Below are 24,478 nucleotides of genomic sequence, written 5' to 3'. Positions count from 1 at the left end.
TAGAGCAAACGTAAGTGCAAAGTTGTTTATTACAAATAGTGTAGCAATAAAAACTGAACACCAATTTATTATCTCCCTGTGAGTGTGGTTATCAAATAATGGTGCATTCATATAAGAAAATATTACACAGTTTTAACATTTTAGGACAATTGTAATTACATAATGATAAATGGAGAAATAAAACAGGATCAATTAATTGATTAAAGCCCTGTCTTTTACAAAGAGTATTACAAATAGTTTACAAGGATTCATAAATTTACTGTGAGAGAAAAAATATAGGTGGAGGTACAGAAATGAATTCAGAACAAGGATCACAGAACAAATTTCAAGACTGTAAATACACTTTTTGCTGAGGAGCCACATCTCTTATTCTATACTTTAAAAAGAAAATCGGATCAGTAGTTATATAGGTCAGTCCCATCCACAGCATATAAACAATGACTTATGCAGGAGAAATGTTCATTTTTAGTGCCAAAATTAGCAAGAAATATGTCAGTAGGATCTCATAATAGAATATTGTGTAATGGGATAAGCCACATCCTCTACAAAGAACTTCATGAGACAATAATGAGTTTCAGTGCCCTCTTTTAATATTTATATATGGCTAATTATATGACATTGACATTATTGCAAAACATATTTATTAAAATTGTTTTTCCATGGGCATTTATAATTTGGTTCTTATAGCAGATTTTTTGCTAATGTATGGGAATTGAGGAATATTTTCTATATTTTAGGATACTTGTAAGAACAGATGTGCCCCGTGAGCAGTTATCTCCAAATCAAGTTCTTGATAACCATTGGCTGACAATAAAAAATATCGTCCAAAGTTTATAAAATGTGACCCTACTTATCCCTTTATAAAATGTATGCATTTTTGCATAAAACACACCAATGTATAAACAGACTGAAGAAATCATTAAAAAAGATTTCTATTGCCAAAAGACTCTATGAGGTGCTGGGTCTTTCAGAAGTCTTAACAGGAGTGTTATACTCACACCCATCATTTGACTTTTTCCTTTAAGCTATGTTTTCCTGTCAGCACCCTTGATTTCCTATGGCCATTTCCTACATTGAGACTCTTTGACCAGTTAGAGATACTGTCTGTCTTAGGGCTGACGGAGTTTCTCAAAATTCTACAAAATGAAACAGTTTCTTTTTTAGGTCACGTTGCTCTTGCACTTACCTTAACATATGCACAAATAAAAGAAGCCAATTAATACATTCAGCATTTGGCCTGAAAACCTCCTTAGCCAGGGCCACAAGTTCACCAGGAATGTTCTCTATGTTCCAAGTTACTGCAGTCGATAGTCTTGTTAATTTTTCCAGCACTGTTTAATAAGCATTTACCTTTCTCTAGCCTCTAACAGCAATTATTTTCACTGTTCGCCAAGCTCTTAGTAATAGTTTCCTCACTGGCTGTGCAGACTCTGCCTGGTTCCAGTGCCAATACCCAAACCATATTTTAGGTTTTTGTTGCAGCAGCACCCAATTTCTAGTACCAATGACTGTTTGAGGTATCTATTGCTTCATACCAAACCAATCCAAATGTTTTTAGTTTAAAACAACTTTTTCAGATTCTGCACGTGGGCAATGCTCGGCAGAAAGGCTCTGTCTCTGTTCCACTTGGTATTGGATGCTGCAATTTAGGGCAGCTACCGTATCCTAGAGAGCTTTACTGACAAAACAGGTGCCTAAGTTGGGTTGGGTAGAATAGCCGATGGCTGATTGAGTCTCTTGCTTTCTCTTCTCAGTCTTGTATCCTTCAGGGCTCCTCCCTATAGCTGATGGTTGAAACTCTTTACACCGTGGCTCAGGACTGAAAGATAGTAAGGGTGGAAGCTACAAGACCTTTAAGGGGTAGGCCCAGAACTGATGCAATGTCACATCCACTGCATACGCTTCGTCAATGGCAAATCACGAGACCAAATCAGCTTAAAAAGGAGAGAAAGCTGACTCTACTTCTTGATAGAAATAATGTTATGGATATATAAGGATGAGAGAAATTATCAACAGTCACCTTTGTGAACAATCTACCTTATTCATTCATTCGACAAATAATTTAGGAATGTTAACTATGTCTTAGACACTGTTCTAGATGAAAGAGACAAGGTGCATTCTCTTCTGGGGTTTGCATTATGAGTCATAGGCAGATAAACAATAAACAGCAAATATATAAATAATTTTGAAAAGTAATGAGGGTGACATGCTAATATGCTAGTGAGTAAAGTGGTGGAGATACCCCGTCTCCTTCCTGAGGACCTAACATTTGAGCTGGGACTTGAATGACAAGAGGCCTGTTTACCTACCCTATGGTGGAGGTATAACAGGCATGTTGCAGGTAGAGGAAAAGCAAGTGCAAAGTCCTAGAGACAGGAACAGCTTAGCTTGCTTGAAGAACATAAAGAAGGCCATTGGTGGGCCAGACGTAGTGGCTTATGCCTGTAATCCCAGCACTTTGGGAGGCCGAAGTGGGAGGATCCCTTAAGGCTAGGAGTTCCAGACCTGACTGGACAATAAAGTGAGACTGTCTCTACAATAAAAAAATCAAATTAAAAAATTAGCTGTCTGTGGTGGTGCACACCAGTAATTCTAGCAACTTAGGAGGCTGAGGCAGGAGAATCACTTGAGCCCAGGAGTTTGAGGCTGCAATGAGTTATGATCATACTGCTGGCACTTTAGCCTGGATGGCAGAGCAAGACCCTGTCTCTAAAAAATTTTTTTTTAAATTAAATATAAAAGAAAGGAGGTCACTATGACAGGAATGCAGTGAGTGATGATGAATAGTGTCCACAGAGGTTGATTCTGTATGGCCTGGCAGATTATAATAATTTCTTTTTCTTTTACTTTTTCTTTTCTTTTTTTAAAAAAATTTTTAATTTTTAAATTTTTTTAATTTTAATTTTTATTTTTTTGACAGAGTCTCCCTCTATCACCCAGAATGGAGTGCAGTGGCACAATCTCAGCTCACTGCAACCTCTGTCTCCTGGGTTCAAGCGATTCTCCTGCCTCAGCCTCCCAAGTGACTGAGATTACAGGTGCATGCCACCACACCTGGCTAATTTTTTATTTGTTTTAGTAGAGACAGGGATTCTCCATGTTGGCTAGGCTGGTCTCAAACTCCTGACCTCAGGTGATCCACCCGCCTCAGCCTCCCAAAGTGTTGGGATTACAGGCGTGAACCACCACACCTGGCCTATAACAAGAAATTTAGTTCTTATTCTAAGTGAAATGGAAATTGTTAAAATATTTTTAGCAAGTAAATGAAATAATTTTATTTACATGTTAAAAAGGTCACTCTGGCAACTGAAATATCCTTTTGATAAACTGTCAAGCTTGAATCCCTTTGTCTCCAGTGGCAGATATGCAAATTCCTGGATTCTGGTGATTAGAAGAAGGAGTTCCCAGATCCATGAATGGTGAGGTAATAAGAAGAGAGTAACATATTTGTGGCAAAATGTAATTGTGAGCTACATGGGGAGGGGAAAGAAAATCCATAATTTCCCAGAGGATGGTGAGGTTATTTTCAGAAACTTGTCCAAGCAGAATGTTCTGCCCCTATGTGGCTTTATAAAGTTAATTGGCTGCTTGATATTTCACATGGTCAAGTCCTAGCTCAGCTTTAGTCATTGGGATGTGGAGACAAACTGCCAGGGAACGTTCTTTAGTTCAAGTTTATCTCACCCGGGTTCTTTAATCCTTCCCCTATTGTTTTCGATGTTTTGTACCTATCCGCCCTCTTCTGAAGAGCATCTGTGTTCTTAAATATGCCTGTGGTTTTGAAGCTATGGATTTGTCTGGGGTCCATAGCCTCAAAATGATAAAAATACAGACTGTGCATAATGTTTTGAATAGACATTAAGTTGTAAATACAGAAATGTTTCCTTGTGAAACATTTTAAAGAGTAAGAATGAATGAATATTTTCCCTGTTTATTCTAATAATGCTTATTTCTCACCAAAGAGTCAATAGGATTCAGGTTTTGTCTCTATTTGTTAAAATATATTTATTAAAACCTAGAAAGAAGTTCCCACGGGTATTCTGCAAAGATAATCTCTAGTCACTGACATTGTATGTCTAATGGTAAGTGCTGAAATTTAATTTTTAAAGTGAACTTTAAAAATAACGTTTTAAAATATCATAAAGTTATTAAGTTTAATTTGAATATTATTTAATTTAATACCATAAAGTTATTAAGTTTAATCTGAATGTTATTAAAGTTATATTTTGATTATAACATTTTATGTACAATTTAGAATATGGAAGAATACAAGAAGGAAATGCGAATATTTTAAAATTCAACACTCCATAGAGCTCTTACTATACATAGCAGATAAATAAATAGATAAGCAGAGATTTAGATGTGTCAAAATTCAACTATGTATAAAAGGTATTGGAATCATACACCTTTTACATCTTTTCTCCTTCACATTAAATCATGGACATTTTCCCATGTCATTTTCCCATGCCAGTAGTTTTCACTGTGTGTGATCTTAAGGACTATATAATGTGTGATCTTAAGGACCATATAATAATTCATCGTATCAGTGCATTGATTTCTTTAATTCTGGCCCTTTTGTTTTCAATGTTTTGCACATATCTGTCCTCAGCTAAAGAGCGTATATTCATACATCTGCCTATGCTTTGGAAGCTATGGATCTATTTGGGATTTGGAAGATAATGTTTCACCTTTGAATGGGAAGAAAACACTTTGTCCTGTGTGAGGGAAAAAAAGAAAAGATGGTGTGAGAAAAAGACATTTGAAATTCATATGCTGTGGGAATTTACAGTAGTTGTGAGTGCATGGATGAGCCTTTATTAAGCCATGGACTTTCTGCTCTTCTTTAATTCTATTGTATGCTCTTTTTTCCAGTTCTGAAGTTCAAGTTTGAGACTTTTATATAGGCATGACTCATTGTTCCTACAGTTATGACATATTCCCACATACTCCTTGGGCAGTGAATTTTGTGAGAAAGGGCATTCTCATTGACCTGAAAGAAGTTGTATTCTTTCAATTCCTGTCAACTGTAAAAGCAAACAAACAAAAGAAAACAGATATCATAGTTTCTAACCATTCTTGTCTTTATTCTTTCTATTTAGGAAGGGTAACAAATTAAAACATAACTTTTTATATTAAACTTCCAAGTTTTGAGGGGACAAAAATGAAATCTAGAATGTGTAAAATCAAATTAGATACTGAATGTTATTTTGTTACCAAAGTCCTCCAGATGGTATCAGCTGTTCAAGAAGACACATTTTGGAAGCGTTGGGAAGGTAGGGTCAAGAATGGCAGTGTGGTCACCATCCTAGCATTAACTGCTGGGCAACAGAATAACTATGCTCTTACAACACAGTGTTCAGGAGCAAGGACAGAGGCTTCACGAAGCCAGGAATTTTATACATTCTGTCCAAGAATCCTGAAAACAACTGCTGTCGGAGGTACCCCAGCTGCCCACCCACGTACTGAGTTCACACTTCCCTTGTCCCTCCTTCTCCTATTCTCCCCTTTCACTTATTTTTCAAACTTCTTTTGGTGACTAAATAAACTGCAAGTCCACAGAGATAAAATGAAAAAATAAAAGCCTAAAATTTAGGAGACAGAAAAGCCAGACATACTTTAATTTAATCCTCTGGGAAGGAATTTAGGTCTGGGGATTACTGAACTGAGTTATGAAAAAGTGAACTTGAAAGTGGGGAGCACTACAGACATAGTAGAGATTCTCCAGTATTAGTATGTGTAAGAATGACTTTGAGAAATATCTTAAGATTCAGATGCCCAGACCCCACTTTGCTCTCATTCTGATTTAAATGGTTGGAGAATGCCTAGGAATCTGCATTGTAAATAAATCCACAGGTGATTTTTTTTTTTAATCTGCCTGTGCTGCCCAGGGGCAGGAACCATGTCCTCCTAGTCATGGACTTATCCTCTGCACCCAGTACAGAGGCTGGCAGAGAGCAGGCACTAGGTCAGGGCAGAGGGAGACTCATAGGCACTAGTGCAATTATTATAAGCATAAAGATGTTGAAATGAGGAGAGTGTCCATTGTGAAGGGGGGAATGAGATCTGGATTCCAAGGGAAGACAGGAGTATGTGTGGTAAGGAGAAGGAAATAAGCCCGTTCCCCAGGGCAAAAAGCTGGGGCCAGTGAAGCGACAGAGATCACTCTGACTGAGAGTTGGTTACAGAGATCAGAGGAAAGGAAGAGGAGACAGTGGAGGGCTGTGAAATCTGGTCTGTCCAGTCTAGACTCTTGTTTTTGACAGAGCATATGTGCACTTTGCGATCAGAGATTGGGAAACCCATTTGACCACCACTGCATTAAAACAAATGAGCAGCCCCAAATATATCAAGAAAAAAAGATGTTTTGTTTGGGGCAGAAAAATCCATCATCTGCTGCGGCAAATTAAAACACAGGAGGTAGTTAGTAGATAAAATGTTCATTCTTTAAGGAAGAATAATAACTTTAACAATAATAACCTACCTTGTGCTGGATACTATCCTGATTATTTCATTTAATCCTCAACTTCCTGAAGGTTCTATCTAAGATTACTCTGTTTATTCCCTTCAAAGCATTTGATCGCCTTTAGTAGTTATCTTGTTCGTTTCTTTACTGCTTATCATCTGCCTTGCCCATGGCAATTTAAACTCCTTGAGGGCAGGATCCTTACCTGTCCTGATGCTACACCCCTCTCTGAGCACAACACCAGGCGTATAGTATGCACCAAATATTTATCAAGAGAATATCCTAATACCTACATGTTTTACAAATGAAGATCTTTGCTCATGCTCGCTTCTGCAACACATATACTAAAATTGGCAGATCCTTGCTCATTTTAATTTGTTCTACCCTAGTATTTAAAATGTTTGAGTGTTTGTGCTGAGGCAGTGCTACACATTCTCATGGCTTTGCTGCTGCTGTTCCAGTAGTAGAAGGGCTGCTCTCAGCCCAGAGCCCAGATCTCTTTCTAAACAGCAGAACCTGCCCCTTTTCTGTTTTAAAATCCAAGTCCCTATACATGACTATTTGAATAATCCCATGCTTGCTCCCTTCGCCCACCCCGCCACCCTCTGCATGTGCACCTTTCTCTTTGGGAGAGCTTAACAAATTCACCCAACTCCCCTTCCTTGTGGAGTTTTCCATGATCCCTGTAATATTTTCCTTGGATTGCCATAAAAAAGCATTGCAAACTGGGTAGCTGAAAACAACAACAACAACAACAACAACAAAAAAAAAAAAAAAAACCAGTAACTTATCTCATATTTCTGGAAGCTGAAAATCCAAATCAAGATGTCAGCAGAGCCATGCTCTCTCTGAAGGATTTAGGGAAGTATCTGTTTCATGCCTTTCTCTTAACTTCTGATATTTGCCAACAACCCTTGTTGTTCCTTAGCTTGTAGCTACATAACTCCGACCTCTGTCCCCATTTCCACATGGCATTCGTCTCCCCAGGTAATTCTTATATGCACGGTCCTAAAACCATAACTTGGGAAATACCAGCTGGACTATCAGCTGCAGGAGTGTATAGTAAAGGATATTGATCATTAGAATTGATGTAACTCTGTTTGTTATATATGAAGTGGGAAAAGGGTAGCAGCAGAATCAACATCACACCATTACTGGGAGCAACATATAAGTTCTGACAGAGCTAAGCAAGCCATACGCTATTGTGAGATAAACTATTTTCTGGGGTATAGAGTTGATGTGTAAAATACATGATTTCCTTCCTGCTGAATAGGGCCTGAAGTTTCAAGACAGCCTGAAAGGTACACTCCTCCCTTTTTACACTTTAATCCATGCAAAAACTCAAACTCTGAAGGTTTCAGTAGCAAACTGTACAGTTATAGAGTATCAATATCATAGTGTAAATAAAAGATCTAAGGGCAGGGCTTAATGGAAGACAGTGGAGAAAGCAAGTGGTAGCTTGAGGGCATGTGAACCAGTAAAAGGGAGGAATTTACATTCTTAAAGAGTTGGAAAAGCAAAGAACTGACTCCCAGGAATTTGCCTAAGGCAAGCCCTGTGTGTGTAGATGGTGAACAAGCTACCTATTTTCAGCACACTAAATGATTTTCTGAAGTCAAGGAGAGGGGCTAGCCCCTAAAGTCCTGAATAGCTGTTTACTTATAGTAATTCTTAATGTTCCTATTTTTTAGTATTTCTCAAACTTCTCTCATTCACATACTACCCTCTTTACCGTGGTAGCGGGGAGGTGGGGACAGGATCCTTGCTCCCAGAGTTCCCAAGATGGTGGTGGACCAATTCCAAGATGGCGGCAAGCCTTGTGTTCTTTGACCTGGGGTTCTTGGCCTCACCGATTCCAAAGAATGGAATCTTGGGCCGTGCGGTGAGTGTTATAGCTCTATTAGAAGCCATGGGTCACGGAAGAGAACCGTGGAATCCAGTGACTAGTGTTCAGCTTAATTAGGAGGAACCTGGGCACTTAGCCAATGCAGGAACAAGGGCAAGCCTTAGCGCGACTGGGAGCAGCAATGGGCGCGTGGACTGGATCAGCAGCACAGTGGACACCCTAGCGGGATGGAAGTCAGCGGTGGGTCTGCGACCCCGGCAAACAGCAGTGGTGGATGGTGAGCGAAAGCTCAGCTCCAGTGGTAACAAATGGGGACCAGAAGAAAGTGCAGTTGCAAGATTTAATAGAGTGAAAGCAGAGCTTCCATACAAAGGGAAGGGACCCAAACAGGGTAGCCATTGCTGACTCCAATGCCCGGGGTTATATCCCTATCATTGTCCCTCCCCCTGTGCTCTCAGGCGATAGATGATTGGCTATTTCTTTACCTCCTGTTTTTGCCTAATTAGCATTTTAGTGAGCTCTCTTTACTACCTGATTGGTCAGGTGTCAGCTAAGTTGCAAGCCCGGTGTTTAAAGGTGGATGCGGTCACCTTCCCAGCTAGGCTTAGGGATTCTTAGTCAGCCTAGGAAATTCAGCTAGTCCTGTCTCTCACCCTCATGCATTTAGCCATTTCCGTATAATGCCTGTGCTAGGTTGATTGATATTTTTCTTTAAATGTATTCCAGTTTTCTTTATCAGTTTTGTGGTAAAAGGGAATTTATATATTATTGTTCTTTGCAAACCAGCACTACTTGCATAAACACAAGGTCAATGTAACATAACCACAATGACAACAAGAACATGTTATTAAATGTCCCTGGATATGGCTGCTTTCTCTAGATGCTGACCCTAAGGCCCTCTGTTGATTTGATGAAAATGGAGATTGGCATGTGCTGGTACCATTTTAACATGCCTCTTTTTCCCAAACGATGCTTCCTCTTTGATGTAATCAGGAGAATTGAAAGAGAATGAAGAAAGAATTGGTGTTTCTGCTAAGTTATTTCATGTCAATATCCTGTTTCTGTGGCACCTTGCATTACTTGGAATAACCCACACTTTGGGAAATATAGTCAGGTCACCTTTGCTAACACTGGGAGGCCTCTTTCCTTTAAATGCTTGGCTTCTTCTCTAATTTGAACAAAGAGTAACTCACAAGAGTTCCATGAAACTGCTTTATAAACACACCAAGGTCTGAAAAATAACAGGCTTTAAGGAAAAGTATCTCATATGTGAGAAATACCTCCATGAATGGGTATTAACTAAATATTTTATGTGGGACAGGGTGTAAACTAAAAATCTGTCATGTTGCATCGTGTTTTACTCTGTGATATATCTAAAAAGCCCATGCATCTAGAATTGGGAGTATGAGCTTTGCTTTCCTTTCAATTTATCTTTGCAGAATTTCGGCTCACTTCCACTGAAACCCAATGGGTTATAAATAAAAGTGCCCAATTAACCAAGAGGTTTTCCAGCATTTGGCATATCTATCAGTTGGTGTTTGTCTACTTATTTGCAAGAACGTAGTGTAGAAGTTAAAAGTTCAGGCTTCCGTGACAGAAAGATGTGGGACTAAATCTGCCACTTACTACCCATGTTAATGAAACAAAACTGGTTACCTAACTTCTCAAAACTAATTTCGTCATATAAAATAGAAACCATAATGTCTAATCTCACAGGGTTGTTGTATTCATTCACTTAAAAATAAAACAAAACGGAACAAAAATACCTGGAATATGTAAGTGAAATTGCACAGGCCCTGGCATGCTATAGGCACTTTTTATTGTCATTTTAAGTATGATGATGGGGATAATGAAGGCATATGGTTTTAAAATATTTGATTTTCTGATTCTTTTGATAATTCATGTTAAGGAAATGGTTACAAAGTCTGTAAGGAATTAATAGTAATGTTCTGGGAATATCAGTTTAGGGTTGAGATAAACATCTGTGCTATCGTGGGAACACACATTTACATACCCAAGAGGACATCACTGTGGATATTCATTGAAAACTGTGTTCATAAAGTAAAACACATAGAACTACAAGATGAACTCAAAGAAGGTAGAGGATTTTGTGAACCTTAATTATCTTTTTTATCTCTAATGTCTGATATAATGTAGGCATTCGAAAATAGAATAATGTCTGATATAATGTGGGCATTCAATAAATATTCAAAGAATAAGTCAATACTAGGAGTATATTTTGAAAGTCATTGTTGAATGAAAAAATGCCCGTATTTCTGCTATCTCAGGAAGTAGAAAACTCAAGTGCTTGTTTCTATAGATTACAATTTAGGAAGCTTGAAAATTATCATGCTGAAAAATAATTTCTAAACTTCTGTTGGAATTTAACTTTTGTCAAGTAAGGCAAAATGCCTGCCTGGGTCAGTGTACAAAGTCATAGTCCCATTTATGAATGGGTTCAAAATTTCATAAAAAACCACAGTTCTAAGTCAGGACCAGTACCTTTATTTGTTTTCTGCTCCTGCAATGTTGTCGTGAATATCGATGCACTATACTTCCAAAGTAAACTAGATTTTGATTTATAACAAAGCAATAATAACAAAAACCAAACCAGAATAAAACAAAAAAACTTGCCTCTTCTCAATTAAATTTGTTTCATCACTCTTTCTTTCCTCACTCTGACCCCTCTTACAAAGTAGTCCAAACAGAAAACACTAATGTAAGAAACATCTGACGTGTAGTGACAAAGGATCCCTTCTAGCAAAGCTCACGACTGCGTTTTAATGTGAGAGCCACAGGAAAGACATAACTGGATTCTTTTAAAGCTTTTTATGTGTTCCTGTCGATTTATACATACATATGTATAGGTATGGTATCGTCCAGTCCAATACACTAAGAATACTTCCATGTTGGAATAAAAGATTGTTGAAGTATTCAGAGAAGGGACAAGTTTTGTGTGAACTTGAATGATTTTGGCAATAACTTGTTGACTCAACTGGATATACCAGAAAATCTTTTTAATTTCCCTGTTACAATATGAGTTAGAGATTCAGCTGTGTAAAAACTAGGCCTCTAGTTACTCATCTCTTGCATGAAGCACAAGGATTTGTTTACTTTATTTATTTTTATTGGAAGAAAATATGTTTTCTAGAAAAGAATATGTATGTTTTTCATTGTTTATCCCTGAATTAGATAATCATAATTTTCTTGTAGTGAATATGGCAGGAAATGAGTGACATGCAATAAGGTCATTGTTGGGGACACATTAATACGTTACTTTCTAGCCTTCATTAGCTGGAAAATTATTTGCGATGTTTGGCTATATTTTATTTTTTATTTTAAAATGGAAATATTAAAGTATATATAATATGGCTTTTAAATGCTGTTAGAGAATATACACACACACACGCACACATGCGTGCACACACACACACACATTTAAGCATAAATGTACCCCTCAGCATGAAAACACCAATAATGCTTCTCTTGGGAAGTCCTTGGTTACATAATCTAAAGTCTCTCCAATTATAAGAAAAATTGTTGAATGTATTATGAAGATTACATTTCCTTTGTTTCTTCTGAAACTCCATCTGCAGAGCTTAGTGAAGGGAAAAAGATGTAGGCAGGCAAAATACAATGGCGAAGTAACTAAATACAGCCAAAACTTCTCTATTTTTGCTATGCCAAGTTCATTAACGTTTTGCCAAAACTTTTAAGACCATATGAAACTGAAATTACAACCCATTGCACTTCAAGTCCTAGGTTCAACTGAAGCAAGAAAGTGCTGTGTGATGAAGTCTCAGGCATATATTAATACATTTACTAATAATGAAAAGACAGGAAATTGGAACAGCCATGTAAACTCTCAATGAAAAAATACTATGAAGGGTTTGTGTATCAGGAATCAAAGGTTAGGAAAATAGTGTACCCCAGCTTAGCAAAAAATCAAAACTCATTATCCATAGAATCTAATTAGATTACTGCATCATTATAGTGCACCTAGAGATTGTGCATTATTTCATTGACTTCTTTATATTTCTGAGTCATTCCTGGGAGAAATGTGAGGTGAGCAAGAAGTTCACCTCTCTCAAACTAGTCGTGTAACCTATTGTATGGTGGATAGTATAGTTTATAGTATAGGTGCTATTTGTTAAGTATAACATTAAAATTTCTACAAACGTGTTTTCTTGTTGTATCTCTTACAGTGAGTAGGTTATATCCACCTGAAAATAGGCCACCTGACTTGGCAATATCTACCAATCTTTTAAATCATTCTTGCATTCCCTAGTATATATGTTATACTTTGTGAATTTAGAAACTCATGTTCCACAGAGCAGTCAGAGAAGAAGTTAATGTGTGTATACTACTTCATTATGACTCCCAATCTAAATCTAGAATGCCTGTGTTTATTGAAAGTCTTAAGCAAACTAATTACTTTGTCCACTGGTAACTACAGATACTCTGTAGGACCTCAAGGCTTTAGCTTTCTCCTGGGACAAATATAGACAAATGCAATGAAGATCCACTGACACTGAGAAGAGAACAACATCCCACAGGAGATTTGATTGATTTTCTTCATACCATAAAACTGTTTGGATATGTTTACAATAATTCTACAATGAACAAAATATATATGTATCTGTATGTATGTACATTTATGTGTGTAATATGTGTATGTACACACATTTACAATAGAATCTCTGTAGTTTGCAAACAAACTATCATATCTTTATCATTGTTTATTTCAAATGTCAATACTTGTTCTAAATAATTATATAGATCATTGATATGACTAGGATCTTAGTTTAATAGAAAAGTCTTTGTGGGCTCGTTGACTTTAGATTTAATCGCTTTGGGAGAAAATTAATGAGTTACTTTGTAATTTTGAGAAATATTAGTGTCATTGCAGTATGAGATGTATTGTGTGCATTTGAATGTTACTTCTAAGCTAAATTTGGATATAAGATTGAATCTTGGGTCTAAAATCAGTAAAGCTAGAGGGACATATTGAGTCATCTTAATAGCTGTGTTGATTTATTTTATAACTGACAGCATTTAAGGTTTTAATTAGGTTTTGTGCTTGTTGCAGCTGAATGCATATGTTGTACAAAGTAGCCTATTTAAAAGAGTTTCATACTGATGTAATTATTATTTTAAGGAAACTTTTCTGAATGTTCTACATCAAGCCTTGTAAGTGTCTCAATCCTGCTAACTTTTCTTTTTTGGTTAAAACACCTTGGTACTGTAATAGAAAATGTCAGAATTTATTTTTATTCTTTAGTCTAAATTTTTAATTTACATAGGCACATTAGAATATGTCTAATTCTAAAGTGAATTGATTCTCTCAAACATTAATTCAAACTAAATGACAACAACTCTAATGACTACTTTATAAAATAAGTGTGTGTTTTTTGTGGCATACATATTTGTTTATTTATGCTTAAACAATTGCCCTTTGCATTCAAATCATATTCAAAAGCTATACAACAATTCATTTTGTTTGTTATTTATATTTAGTACTGATGTTTACCACTTACATGTGTTTTTTAAAGGAGTTAGAGGTAGGAGGACAGTCTTGATATCGGGAAAACCAGTTAATATGGTATTGTGTTAGTGGAGGTGAGTAATACAAACTAGAACTTAAGCAGTGTCAGTAAGAATGCCAAAGAAGGCATGGATTCATAAGCTATTATGTCAGAATATATATGAACCAGGCATTTGTATTTTTTTTTAACTTCCCAGGTAATTCCAACATACTGTTCAGTCAGAGAATCACCAATTGCTGTCAGATTTAGGTCTTGGGAACAGTCAAATTCAGTTTGACTTCTAGGTTTCTTGCTCGTTTGTGTAAATGGTGATGCCATTCATTGTGGAAAAAAAAAAAATCCTAAAGAGGAACAATTTTACACAAGGGGAGATTTTTCTGTTGTTGCCAGTCAATTTTGTTCACGTGAAGTTCAAATATGTATGAAACATCTAAGAATTCAGTGGAAAGGTCTGATACAGAGATAGATATTATGTAGTCATGTAGCAAAGTGATAGTGGAACTCATGGATTAATCCAAAGAGTGTGCAGGTCATCCAGGAAAACACCACCACTTAGAGGCCAGCAGAGGAAGAGCTAACTAATAAGGAATGGTGGTCAGAGAAGAGGCAAGGAGGTGGAAGGGAAAGGCAAGTAAGGTGTCAAAGAAACATTGAAATAGAGACTTACTCATGGGAAATATTAGTCAGAAATAGAAAATGAATAAATATCCATAATTTTTTTCAGTTAGGGAGTTAGCTACTTTCTTTTTGAGGAGTCTATTGTTTAGAAGCACCAAACTCAGATTGCTCAAAGTAATCTCTGTCTTACAGCTATACTACAAGGTGTTTTATATTTATTTGTTTATTATTATCTTATATATGTAAAGAGAGTGATTTGTGTACACGTGTGTGTGTGTGTGTGTACTCACATGCACGTGTTTGCACATATGGGATCTTGGAGTGAATGTACATTAAACAGTCAAATATTATTTTTACATGATAATCTAGCATTGAAAGGGAGAAGTCTCTACACACATGCCTCTATACACAGTAGTAATTCTAGAGGGAGGAAAGAAAAGATCGATGTGACAGTTTGGTAAAGCTGGGCACTATATTAGTTTGTATTCATGCTGCTGATAAAGACATACCTGAGACTGCGCAATTTATGAAAGAAAGAGGTTTCATGGAGAACTCACAGTTCCATATGGCTGGGGAAGCCTCACAATCATGGCAGAAGGCAAGGAGGAGCAAGTCACATCTTACGTGGATGGCAGCAGGCAAAGAGAGAGCTTGTGCAGGCAGACTCCCCATTTTTAAAACCGTCAGATCTCATGAGACCCATTCACTATCATGAGAACAGCACAGGAAAGACCCACCCCCATGATTTGATCATCTCCCACTGAGTCCTTCCCACAACATGCGGGAATTATAAGAGCTACAAGATGAGATTTGGGTGGGGACACAGGGCCAAACCATATCAGGCACTATGTCCCCACCAACATTCTTTCCACCACGTCTTCCACTGGGGAATACTGGAGAGACAAATACGTAACTAGTAGGCTCCCACGGATGCTAGAAGTGTCCAGATTTAAACTGGTGACCATTACACATTGGAACTGCCTCCTTTCGTTGGAGTTTTCCACTCCAAATCCATGTTCTGTATCAGTGTTCCTCAATATTGGCTGCATAAGAGAACAAAATATCAATGCCAAAGCTTTAACCCAGATCAACTATACCAGAATGTATAAAACCTAGTCAACAATTATTAGAAAACGTTTTCAGTTAATTCCAGTGTGCAGCCAAGGTTGTGAATCTTTGTGTTCTGTATCACATTGGTTTATCTGACAGTATTTCTATAAATTTACATTAACTGAAAGCATGTTTCTGTTTTTGCAATAACATTTCATTACCTAGTACTCTGACAGTACCATCAACAGTTTTATAGACAAGCTCACCAAAAGTAGACTTGGGGGTTGTTTTAGTCAATTTAAACTGTCGTAATAAAATACTGTAGACTGGTAGCTTAAACAACAGAAACTTCTTATTTCACAGTTCCAGAAATTGGAAATCTAAGATCAGGGTGTTAATATGGTTGTGCTCTGGTGAAGGCTGTCTTCTTGGCTTGCAGATAACTGTCTTCTGACTGGATTCTTGGATAAGGGGAGAGAGAAAGAGCAAGCTCTTTAGTGTCTCATTTTATAAAAGCCCTAATCCCATCAGGCCAAGGCCCCACCCTCATGAACTCATCAAACCCTAATTACTTCTCAGAGCTGTAACTCCAAGTACCATTGCATTAGAAGTTAGGGCTTCGATGTACAAAGAGGATAGGTGGATATTCAGCCCATAGCAGGTATCATGCAGTTCTCTGCCATCAGCAGCTTTAAACCAGGAGAATTCTACTGGGACAAGCACTAGTTCAATGTAGTCCAGCACTTAGCCTGGAGGTGAAACAGTCCTTTGGTTTTGTATATAATTCAGTGGTGACATTTATGTAGCTGTGCAATAAGCCATGACAGGTTTAACCAGATTCTAGTTTCACTGCTGAAAAGTGCATCAGTTTTGACAGATACATAAAAAAATAAGTTTGAACAGAACCAGACTTTTTAAAGAGATGTTGAATTTAGTCTGGAGCTGCTTAGTATCTTTGGAATTGCTTTTCTGTGTCTTGGTGAACTCAGCAGGCAAAGCAGAGTATTGCTTAAGCAAGACCATTTGGTGGTAGCATTCATGTTGGAAGTACTGCCAAATGCTTTCAGTCTCATGGATGTTCTCCCTGGAGGCTGATGGATATGACATTATTATTTTTTAATTCTAAGCGAATTTTAGATCATCCCATTGTGCTTGTTGCAGATAAGTTCACAATATCTTTAATAACTTCCTGTGTAGGTGCATTGCAAATTCATTCTATTCAGTTAAACCAAGGAATTATACTGTATTCTCTGCATAGTATTCAGAGTGAAAAATTCCCATTTCTAATTTTGAGACTTAAATGTTACAAGGTTTTGTCTATGTAATATTATACTTGTAATTATGGTGGCATTTGGATTTATCAGTGTGTGTAAGTATGTTTATGAGGAAAGGAGGAATGGGGATGGATGATGAGCAGGGAGGGATTCTTGTCAGACTCCTTTATCCTTGTTCAGATTAATAAGAGGCCTATATTGCACCTAGATGCTAAGCAGGACAGATAATTTCCAGGAAATATAAAGAACATTCTTCAGATCACATACTTGGCAGGAACTCAGCAGTTAGAATATACAGAAGTGTTATGAAGTAGAGAAAAATGAGGCATGGTATGGAAAAGTGAGAAATATAAACTCAAAGGAAGAAAAAAGGGTCTATGTTGTTCATTTATTTTTCACCTACCATGTAGCATGAGGCTGTGCACATCACAGGTGTTCAGAAACTGTTTGGTGAGTAAATGAGTGATCCCAGAAGGATCGAAGTAGACCGATGAGAATACAAAATTAGGTCGATCATAGGAAGCCTCATGGAATTCTCCCTTTAAGTTTGTAAAAAAAAGCAATAACCAGGAGGAAACAGGATTCAGACATAAAGTCCAAGTACAATATAAGATGCGAACCAAACCTATATGTTGCTCAATTAAGGGACATATGCTACAAAGCTCCTCCTGGTCTGATAGCTCTTTCACTCAGATCTTTGGGCCTATCTTGTACTGCCTTTTTCCTACCTCTGGATATAACGTGCTTGATTACATATCTTACCTTCTGAAAAGGCTCTACTACCAGCTGAGTGAAAGGGACTTGAGTCTGTATGATGACTTTATATTAGCAAATAGTTTTGAACTTCTACCGTTAAAAGACAGAATTACAACAAATCTAGTTTTGCAGATCTTCATTGACTTATTTTGTGGTTCTAGAATCTAGCAGCAGTTTGGGACAAAATGGTTTGGAATGTTCCACCCTACCACATGTGCAGGTTATATTTACAGGACGAGAAAAAGAAGTAACCTACGGAAAACAGAAGCGAGGTACAGAGACAGCCCCATTACATGGTTTACATCTCATACATGGTTTGAACAGCTGCCTGTGATTGACTGAAACGCAGCTGTTTGTTCCTCATTAGGTTTTCACTTTGTTTCTGGTACTGAGTTAGGTTGCAATTAGGAACCTGTAGGGAGGACTCCTTGGGCGAATTTCAGTTTTATTTCACATACCAGAGAGCATGACTCTAAAGCACCTCGTATCTCAGTGATTAGCCAAAAATAATTTTTGTCTGTGCAGTTTCCTGTTGAAGTACCCCAAATGGGGTTAATAGCAGAACCTACTCATTGGCCTTCAGTGAGGCCTGATATGTGCAGATGTGTTGTTGTTATTAGGTGAAAAATTTTTATTATCCATTGTACATAGACCTTTGCCACAATGCAGTCACTTCACTTCACTTTGGTGAAGACTGAGGGGTATTTCTCTGAGATAAAGATGACACTGTCTTTTAGGTACATTGGGCAATTAGTAAATAATATTGATATCTAATTAATTGGTTGCACATATTGAAGTAGATATTAATTTGGCAAAGTAGGGGATTTTCAATAGGAGATAGGAGGCTAGAGAGTGAGATTGACAGGGTTGCTATTTTGTAGACTGAACATACAAAGATATTTTTCAGAGAAACACCAGACTTCCCCATTGTAATGGGTAGCCTACTGACAATTAGGGCATGTGACTGAGAACCTCTTGAGGTGAATCAGAACTGGAAAAATATGTTAGATTCTGTCCAGAAATGATTATTTTCTTCAGTGAGAAAGGACAAAGCAAAAATGAAAACTCTAGAAAAATGCTGAGGTCTCTATTTCTACAGGGAAGCCTAAGTTTAATCAAGCCAAAAAAAGAGAGTCATCAATTTTTAAATTTTAGCCTTTAAGCAAAAGTTAATAAACTTTGTTAATAAATATATATATAATTGTTCATTTTTTCTTCATTTCTATATAATTAGCTGTGTTCATATATACTATAATGTTAGAAAGCTCCTGTAATGTATCACTTCTGGGAAGAAATAAAATAATCATCCCATTCCACCTTTTACCATGATTCATGTCTCAAATACTTCTATTCTTGGAACATTACTGCAGCTTTGGCGCTAAGAAAATTGCTGGTAGAGGAAGAATGATTCTATGGCCCTTCATCCTTCACAATTTTTACACCATCCCATTGTCTAACTTTGCAATCTCGCCATCTAGTGTTCAAAGGTTCTCAATACCATAGTTTATAAAATGCTTCACTTCATTAAAAGCAAAACAGTAGAGTAAGTGCTAAGGAAGTTCCCTTAAAAACAGTGTGTTTGGGAACAGTCAATGTAATAAATAGATCATCAATGAAACTTTAAAGCAGATTTCTTGTTAAATATGTTTCTTGTTTATCATTATTGTCTCATTTATAGTATTTATTTATAACTATTTGATACCTTCTGTTTATATAGTCATGAAATTGTATATAACATACTCTGTATATTGAAAAATATACTTATTTATTTTATATTTTATTTTTATATTCTTCTATATTTGTACTACCTGTAACTAACAAAATTGTCATTGACTCTGAAGGCAAACAAATCTGAGTCATGACAGTAGATTGGGTTAGAGTGGAATCAAAAGGAAATAGTTTATTGGAATATTTGACTGCTATGCCTATCCTGCCCCAGGCTGCGTTTTTTTTTAGTACTAATGACTGTCCCTTCGAGGGGTAGATATAGCAAGAAAAACACAGAAGGCTTTGATGCACATGAAATACGGTGGCTTGTCAGAAAACAAACAAAAATACTATTGTCTTCCTTGTCTTACCATTGAGACTATTTTAGGTATGTCTTTTTAAAATGATTTTTTTGGAATTTAGTTTTAGGAATTAATGAGTTGATTGCAGTTTTCAAGATGTCCTGGAAACATGATTTCTATTTTCATTACAAGGTTTTAAGATAACCTCTTCTGCAGTGTTTATCAGTTCAGAATTTTAGAAAGAAAAATATATATTTATTTAATTATCAAGAAGATACAATTAACTAGTTAAAACAAGCCCTTTCAGATAACCTCCATCATTTTAACATCTATAAAACAGTTGACAATATGCCTGTTCTGAGAGACTCCAATGTCAAAATGGAAAACCTCAGCCCTTACCCTGAAGGAGGCGAAGTCCTATGGTCCATGAGGTTGCTGCCTACTGCACAGACCTTACCTGTTTCCATTCTGGGCTCTGACCTTCTTAGCCTTTGTCAATTCTGCAAGGACAGGAGACTTCCTCCCACTTTAGGCTGTTTTTCTCCCTTGCTTTGATCAGAAATGCCTTCTTCTGTCCTTAGACACCCTTCAGATCTTGGCTCAAACATCATTTTCTCAGAGAAGCCCTCGAAATCCTGTCTTGTTATTAGATGGTATGCAATAATTTTCCATATTTCTACTCACCTTATTTTGTAATCACATACTTGTCTTATTATCAGCTTAATATCTGCTGTCTTGACTAGACTACAAGTCGTGAGCAGGCTGGAATAATACCTTTCTTATTTAAACCCCTGGGGTCCTAGGCCTTGTGTTTTCTATAATGTCCATTAGGAGTAGATGTGCAGTAAATAGCTGATGAAATCAACCCATGGGATTTCACGGGTTTGAAACTGAGAACTGAGAAGCCCATTGTCTCAGCTCATATAATTTCGTAAAGTGGGCTCTGCTTCCATGCTGCCACTGGGATAAGAGAATATTCACTGAGGCAGGAAACCCCACTGCCTGCATCCCAACTCCTCAGAGCACACCTCTCTGGGGACATGTCACTTCCTGCAGCACAGCTTGGGAGTGAGGTAAAGAATTCCCTGGATTGTTCGCTACCACTCTTCCCGGTTCACAGGAATCAACTCTCCTTTCACACTTTTGCTTATTCTCCCCGGAGATACAAAAAACAAAACGACTTCGCCCACACAAATAAAAACTCTATTCTTCCTGTCTTTGCTATCATCCATCTTCATGGATTAACAGGAAATATAAGATACAGAAGACAAAATATAAATTAATATTTTAGTAAGTTATTTAGTAAGTTATCTTGCCACTCACACTCAGCAGAGGATACAAATAAATTATTCAAGTTATGTAAAGGACATTAAGTTTTTATTGTTTATTTTCATAGCATTTCTCTTCTTTTCTAGAACACTCTAAGGATTCCCAGCTATCTTAGAATATTAGACAAACAATTATGCTTAGAATCAATCATTTTCAAAATGAGCTCTGTTAAAAATGTATAGCATGTCACACTAAGCTTCGAGTATCTATAGGCAAACACCAACACTTTCTCAAAAATGAGTTCAACATTTTGAGAGATGAGTGGGAATTTAGTAATTCATTTTTATATTGAATACACACATATACTCATCTATAGATTTGGTATTTTTTGTAAATTTTATTACAATACATTTTATTTCAGATCTAATATATTCTCATTGTTTTCTTAAGTTAACACCTTTGCTCACTATCAAATACACACAAAGAAAAATGCTTGATTGTTCAAACCACAGAGGATTCTTTAATTTTTTTTTATTTTTATGGGTACGTAGTCGGTGTGTATATTTATGGGGTACATGAGATATTGTGATACAGGCCTATAATGTGTAATAATCACATCAGGGTAAATGGGCTATGTATCATCTCAAACATTCATCATATCTTTCTGTTATAAACATTCTAATTATACTGTTTTAGTTATTTTTAAATGTACAATAAATTATTGTTGACTGCAGTCACCCTGTTTTGCTATCAAATACTAGATCTTATACATTCTACCTTGCTATATTTTGTACCCATTAACCATCCCCACTCCCACCCCACCCACCCACACACACATACACTTATCCCTCCCAGCCTCTGGTAACCATCATTCCACCTTTACACTGAGGATTCTGTAGATCTTTCTAGGCCTTCTTCTCCCCACCTAATACACATCACATAAATGAGTGCTCTCTGAAAACTGGGTTGATTCATTCCATTGCCAACTTGGATGGAATTCTAACTCTTGGACTCTTGAAAAAAATAAATAGAATGGTATGAAGTTTACTCCAAAGAATATCTTCACACTTCTATCTCCACAGCAACACAGATGTACACACGGTGGCATCACTTCTTAAGCTGTACCTCCGAGAACTTCCAGAACCAGTTATTCCTTATGCGAAGTATGAAGATTTTTTGTCATGTGCCAAACTGCTCAGCAAGGAAGAGGAAGTGGTAAGTTGATGCATTTATTTCCAAATAAGCTTTCGTTTGGAATTTTTATGTGTGTTCTTAGTCTTAAATCTGTAAATTTCCATTGCCCTATCCCAGTGTTATTCTCCACTATCCTTTGCATTGACCTCACACACACTGAGACTTTCCAAATACAGCTCAAGTACCATTTCTGATCCCCTCTCTGATCAAAAAAAGAAATATAGCTGAATAAATTAAATCAGCACGGCATGCCACTTTATTTCCCTAAATGGTAAATGCAATGCTATGTCAGGCCACACATCACACACAAAAAAGTGACTGCTATGTCTCATAATCTTTTAATTGTGTGAACACAAACCACTTCAAACAGTGGCTTGTATACAAAAAATCCTACCTACTGTTTCTTTAAACGGATTTGGTAAGGTATAATTTTTATGCTATACAATTGCCCATTTAAAATGTATAATTCAGTGTTTTTAGTATATTCTCAGAGTTGTGCAACTCTGAGATATTATGTTATCACCAAAATCTAATTTCAGAATATTTGCAATATTTTTATTGCCTCAAAATAAACCTAATACCCTCCCTTAATTCTGCTTTTTCCCCAGTTCTTGGCAACTACTAATCTATTTTCTGTCCCTAAAGATTTGCCTGTTCTGGACATTCCTTATAAATGGAGTCATTCAATGTTTGTGTGTGTGTGTGTGTGTGCACGATTGGCTTCTTTCACTGTTTTCAAAGTTTACTCATTTTGTGCCACTTATCAGTATATCATTCATTTTAATTCTAAACAATGTTCCATTATTCATCCATTCATCGGACAGACCTGTGGGTGTTTTTTGTTTTTTTTTTTTTTCATTATTTGGCTATTATGAATAATGTTGTTGTGAACATCCATGTACAAAGTTTGGCATGGACCTATGTTTTTATTTCTCTTAAGTGTATACCTAGAAGGTAGAATTATTGGGCCATATGTAACTCTGTGTTTTTCTTTTTTGTTTCTTTTTTTTTTTTTAATTTTAAAAACATTGTTTTATTTTACAAATCTAATCAGAAACAACCATTATAAAATCTATAATATCTTACAAGAGATAACAATGTTCAAACATCAAAATTTAATTTTTTGAATCTCAAATATGAGCAAATCACTCTATCTTTCAGAGGACAAAGCAGCAAATTACTATTCCAAATGGCTTTCTCTACATTCTTTCCACACATATTTTAACCCATGTTTTCTGACACCAAATGTTTCTGGTTTCTGGTACTATATTTCTTTATGTATTTACAGAATCTAACCTACTCTTGAACTATTTACGAACATGACTATACTTATCTGAATTAAATTTTTCTGCCTTCTCTCTAAGCTTTTGGTCATCAAAACTATCTAATTGTTAAATCTATTAGATTGGTACAAAAGTAATTATGGTTTTTGCCATTACTTTCAATGGCAAAAACTGCAATTACTTTTGTACCAACCTAATAGGAAATACTCAATTGGTTACTTCTTTGTCTTTGATGACAGTCCTTCCTTCCTTGAAACTAATTTTTTACAATTGTTTTAACCATTCCATTTTCTCAATTTGTTATGTACTTCACTGTATATAAAATTCTATATTGATTACTCTGCAATCACATTCCCTCCATTTAAATATTTTCCAGCATTTGGACTACAGCCTTCCAACTCTGTATACTGTGCTGTAGCATCAACTATCATGTCCCCAAACCATATATGCAACTCAGTCTTCTTTCCTGAGAAATGTGTTTAAACCTCATTTATCCAATCACCTACTTACATAATTACCTACACCAGCAGTCTCCAACCATTCTGGAACCAGAGATCATTTTCATGGAAGACAATTTTTTCATAAACTGGGGGCAGGGGATGGTTTGGGGATGATTAAAGCACATTACATTTATTATATATTTTATTACATATATATATATATGTAGTGTGTGAATATATATATATTAGTCCCACATGGGGGAGATGGGAGATGGTGCCAAATCATCAGGCATTAAATTCTCATAAGGAGTTCGCAGCCTAGATCCCTCACATGCACAATTCACAATAGGGTTCATGCTCCCACAGGAATATAATCCTGCCACTGACCTGATAGGAGATGGAGCTCAGGTGGTAATGTGAGTGATGGGGAGTGGCTCAAATGAAGCATTTGCTTTTGGGTTGAATAAATGAAATTTCTGCCTAAGCCAATGTCTAGAAGAAGCTTTTCAATTTTATCTTCTAGAATTTTTATAGTTTCAGGGCTTAGATTTAAGACCTTGATCCATCTGGAGGTAATTTATGTATAAGATGAGAGATGAAGATCCAGAGCTTTTGCACAGCAAAAGGAACAATCAGCAGAGTAAACAGAAAACCCACAGAGTTGAAGAAAATCTTCAGAATCTGTACATCTGATAAAAGACTAATATCCAGAACCTACAATGAACTCAAA

The 24,478-nt window shown here is 36.6% G+C and overlaps 1 protein-coding gene across 9 annotated transcripts in view; it reads left to right on the top strand.

Annotated features, from left to right (window-relative positions):
* The window catches only part of ARHGAP24 (Rho GTPase activating protein 24), a 532,908-nt gene that overhangs the window by 471,557 nt on the left and 36,873 nt on the right, over nucleotides 1-24,478 (top strand). For all 9 annotated transcript variants that reach the window (XM_050790447.1, XM_050790445.1, XM_050790446.1 and 6 more), the window contains one exon: nucleotides 21,914-22,046. In XM_050790447.1, coding sequence (XP_050646404.1) covers nucleotides 21,914-22,046 — 133 coding nt within the window. The remainder of the gene's footprint in view (nucleotides 1-21,913; nucleotides 22,047-24,478) is intronic.

Source organism: Macaca thibetana, chromosome 5, assembly GCF_024542745.1.
Source record: "Macaca thibetana thibetana isolate TM-01 chromosome 5, ASM2454274v1, whole genome shotgun sequence".
In the NCBI taxonomy this organism is placed as follows: domain Eukaryota; kingdom Metazoa; phylum Chordata; class Mammalia; order Primates; family Cercopithecidae; genus Macaca; species Macaca thibetana.
This window is presented reverse-complemented; position numbering and strand designations above follow the sequence as displayed.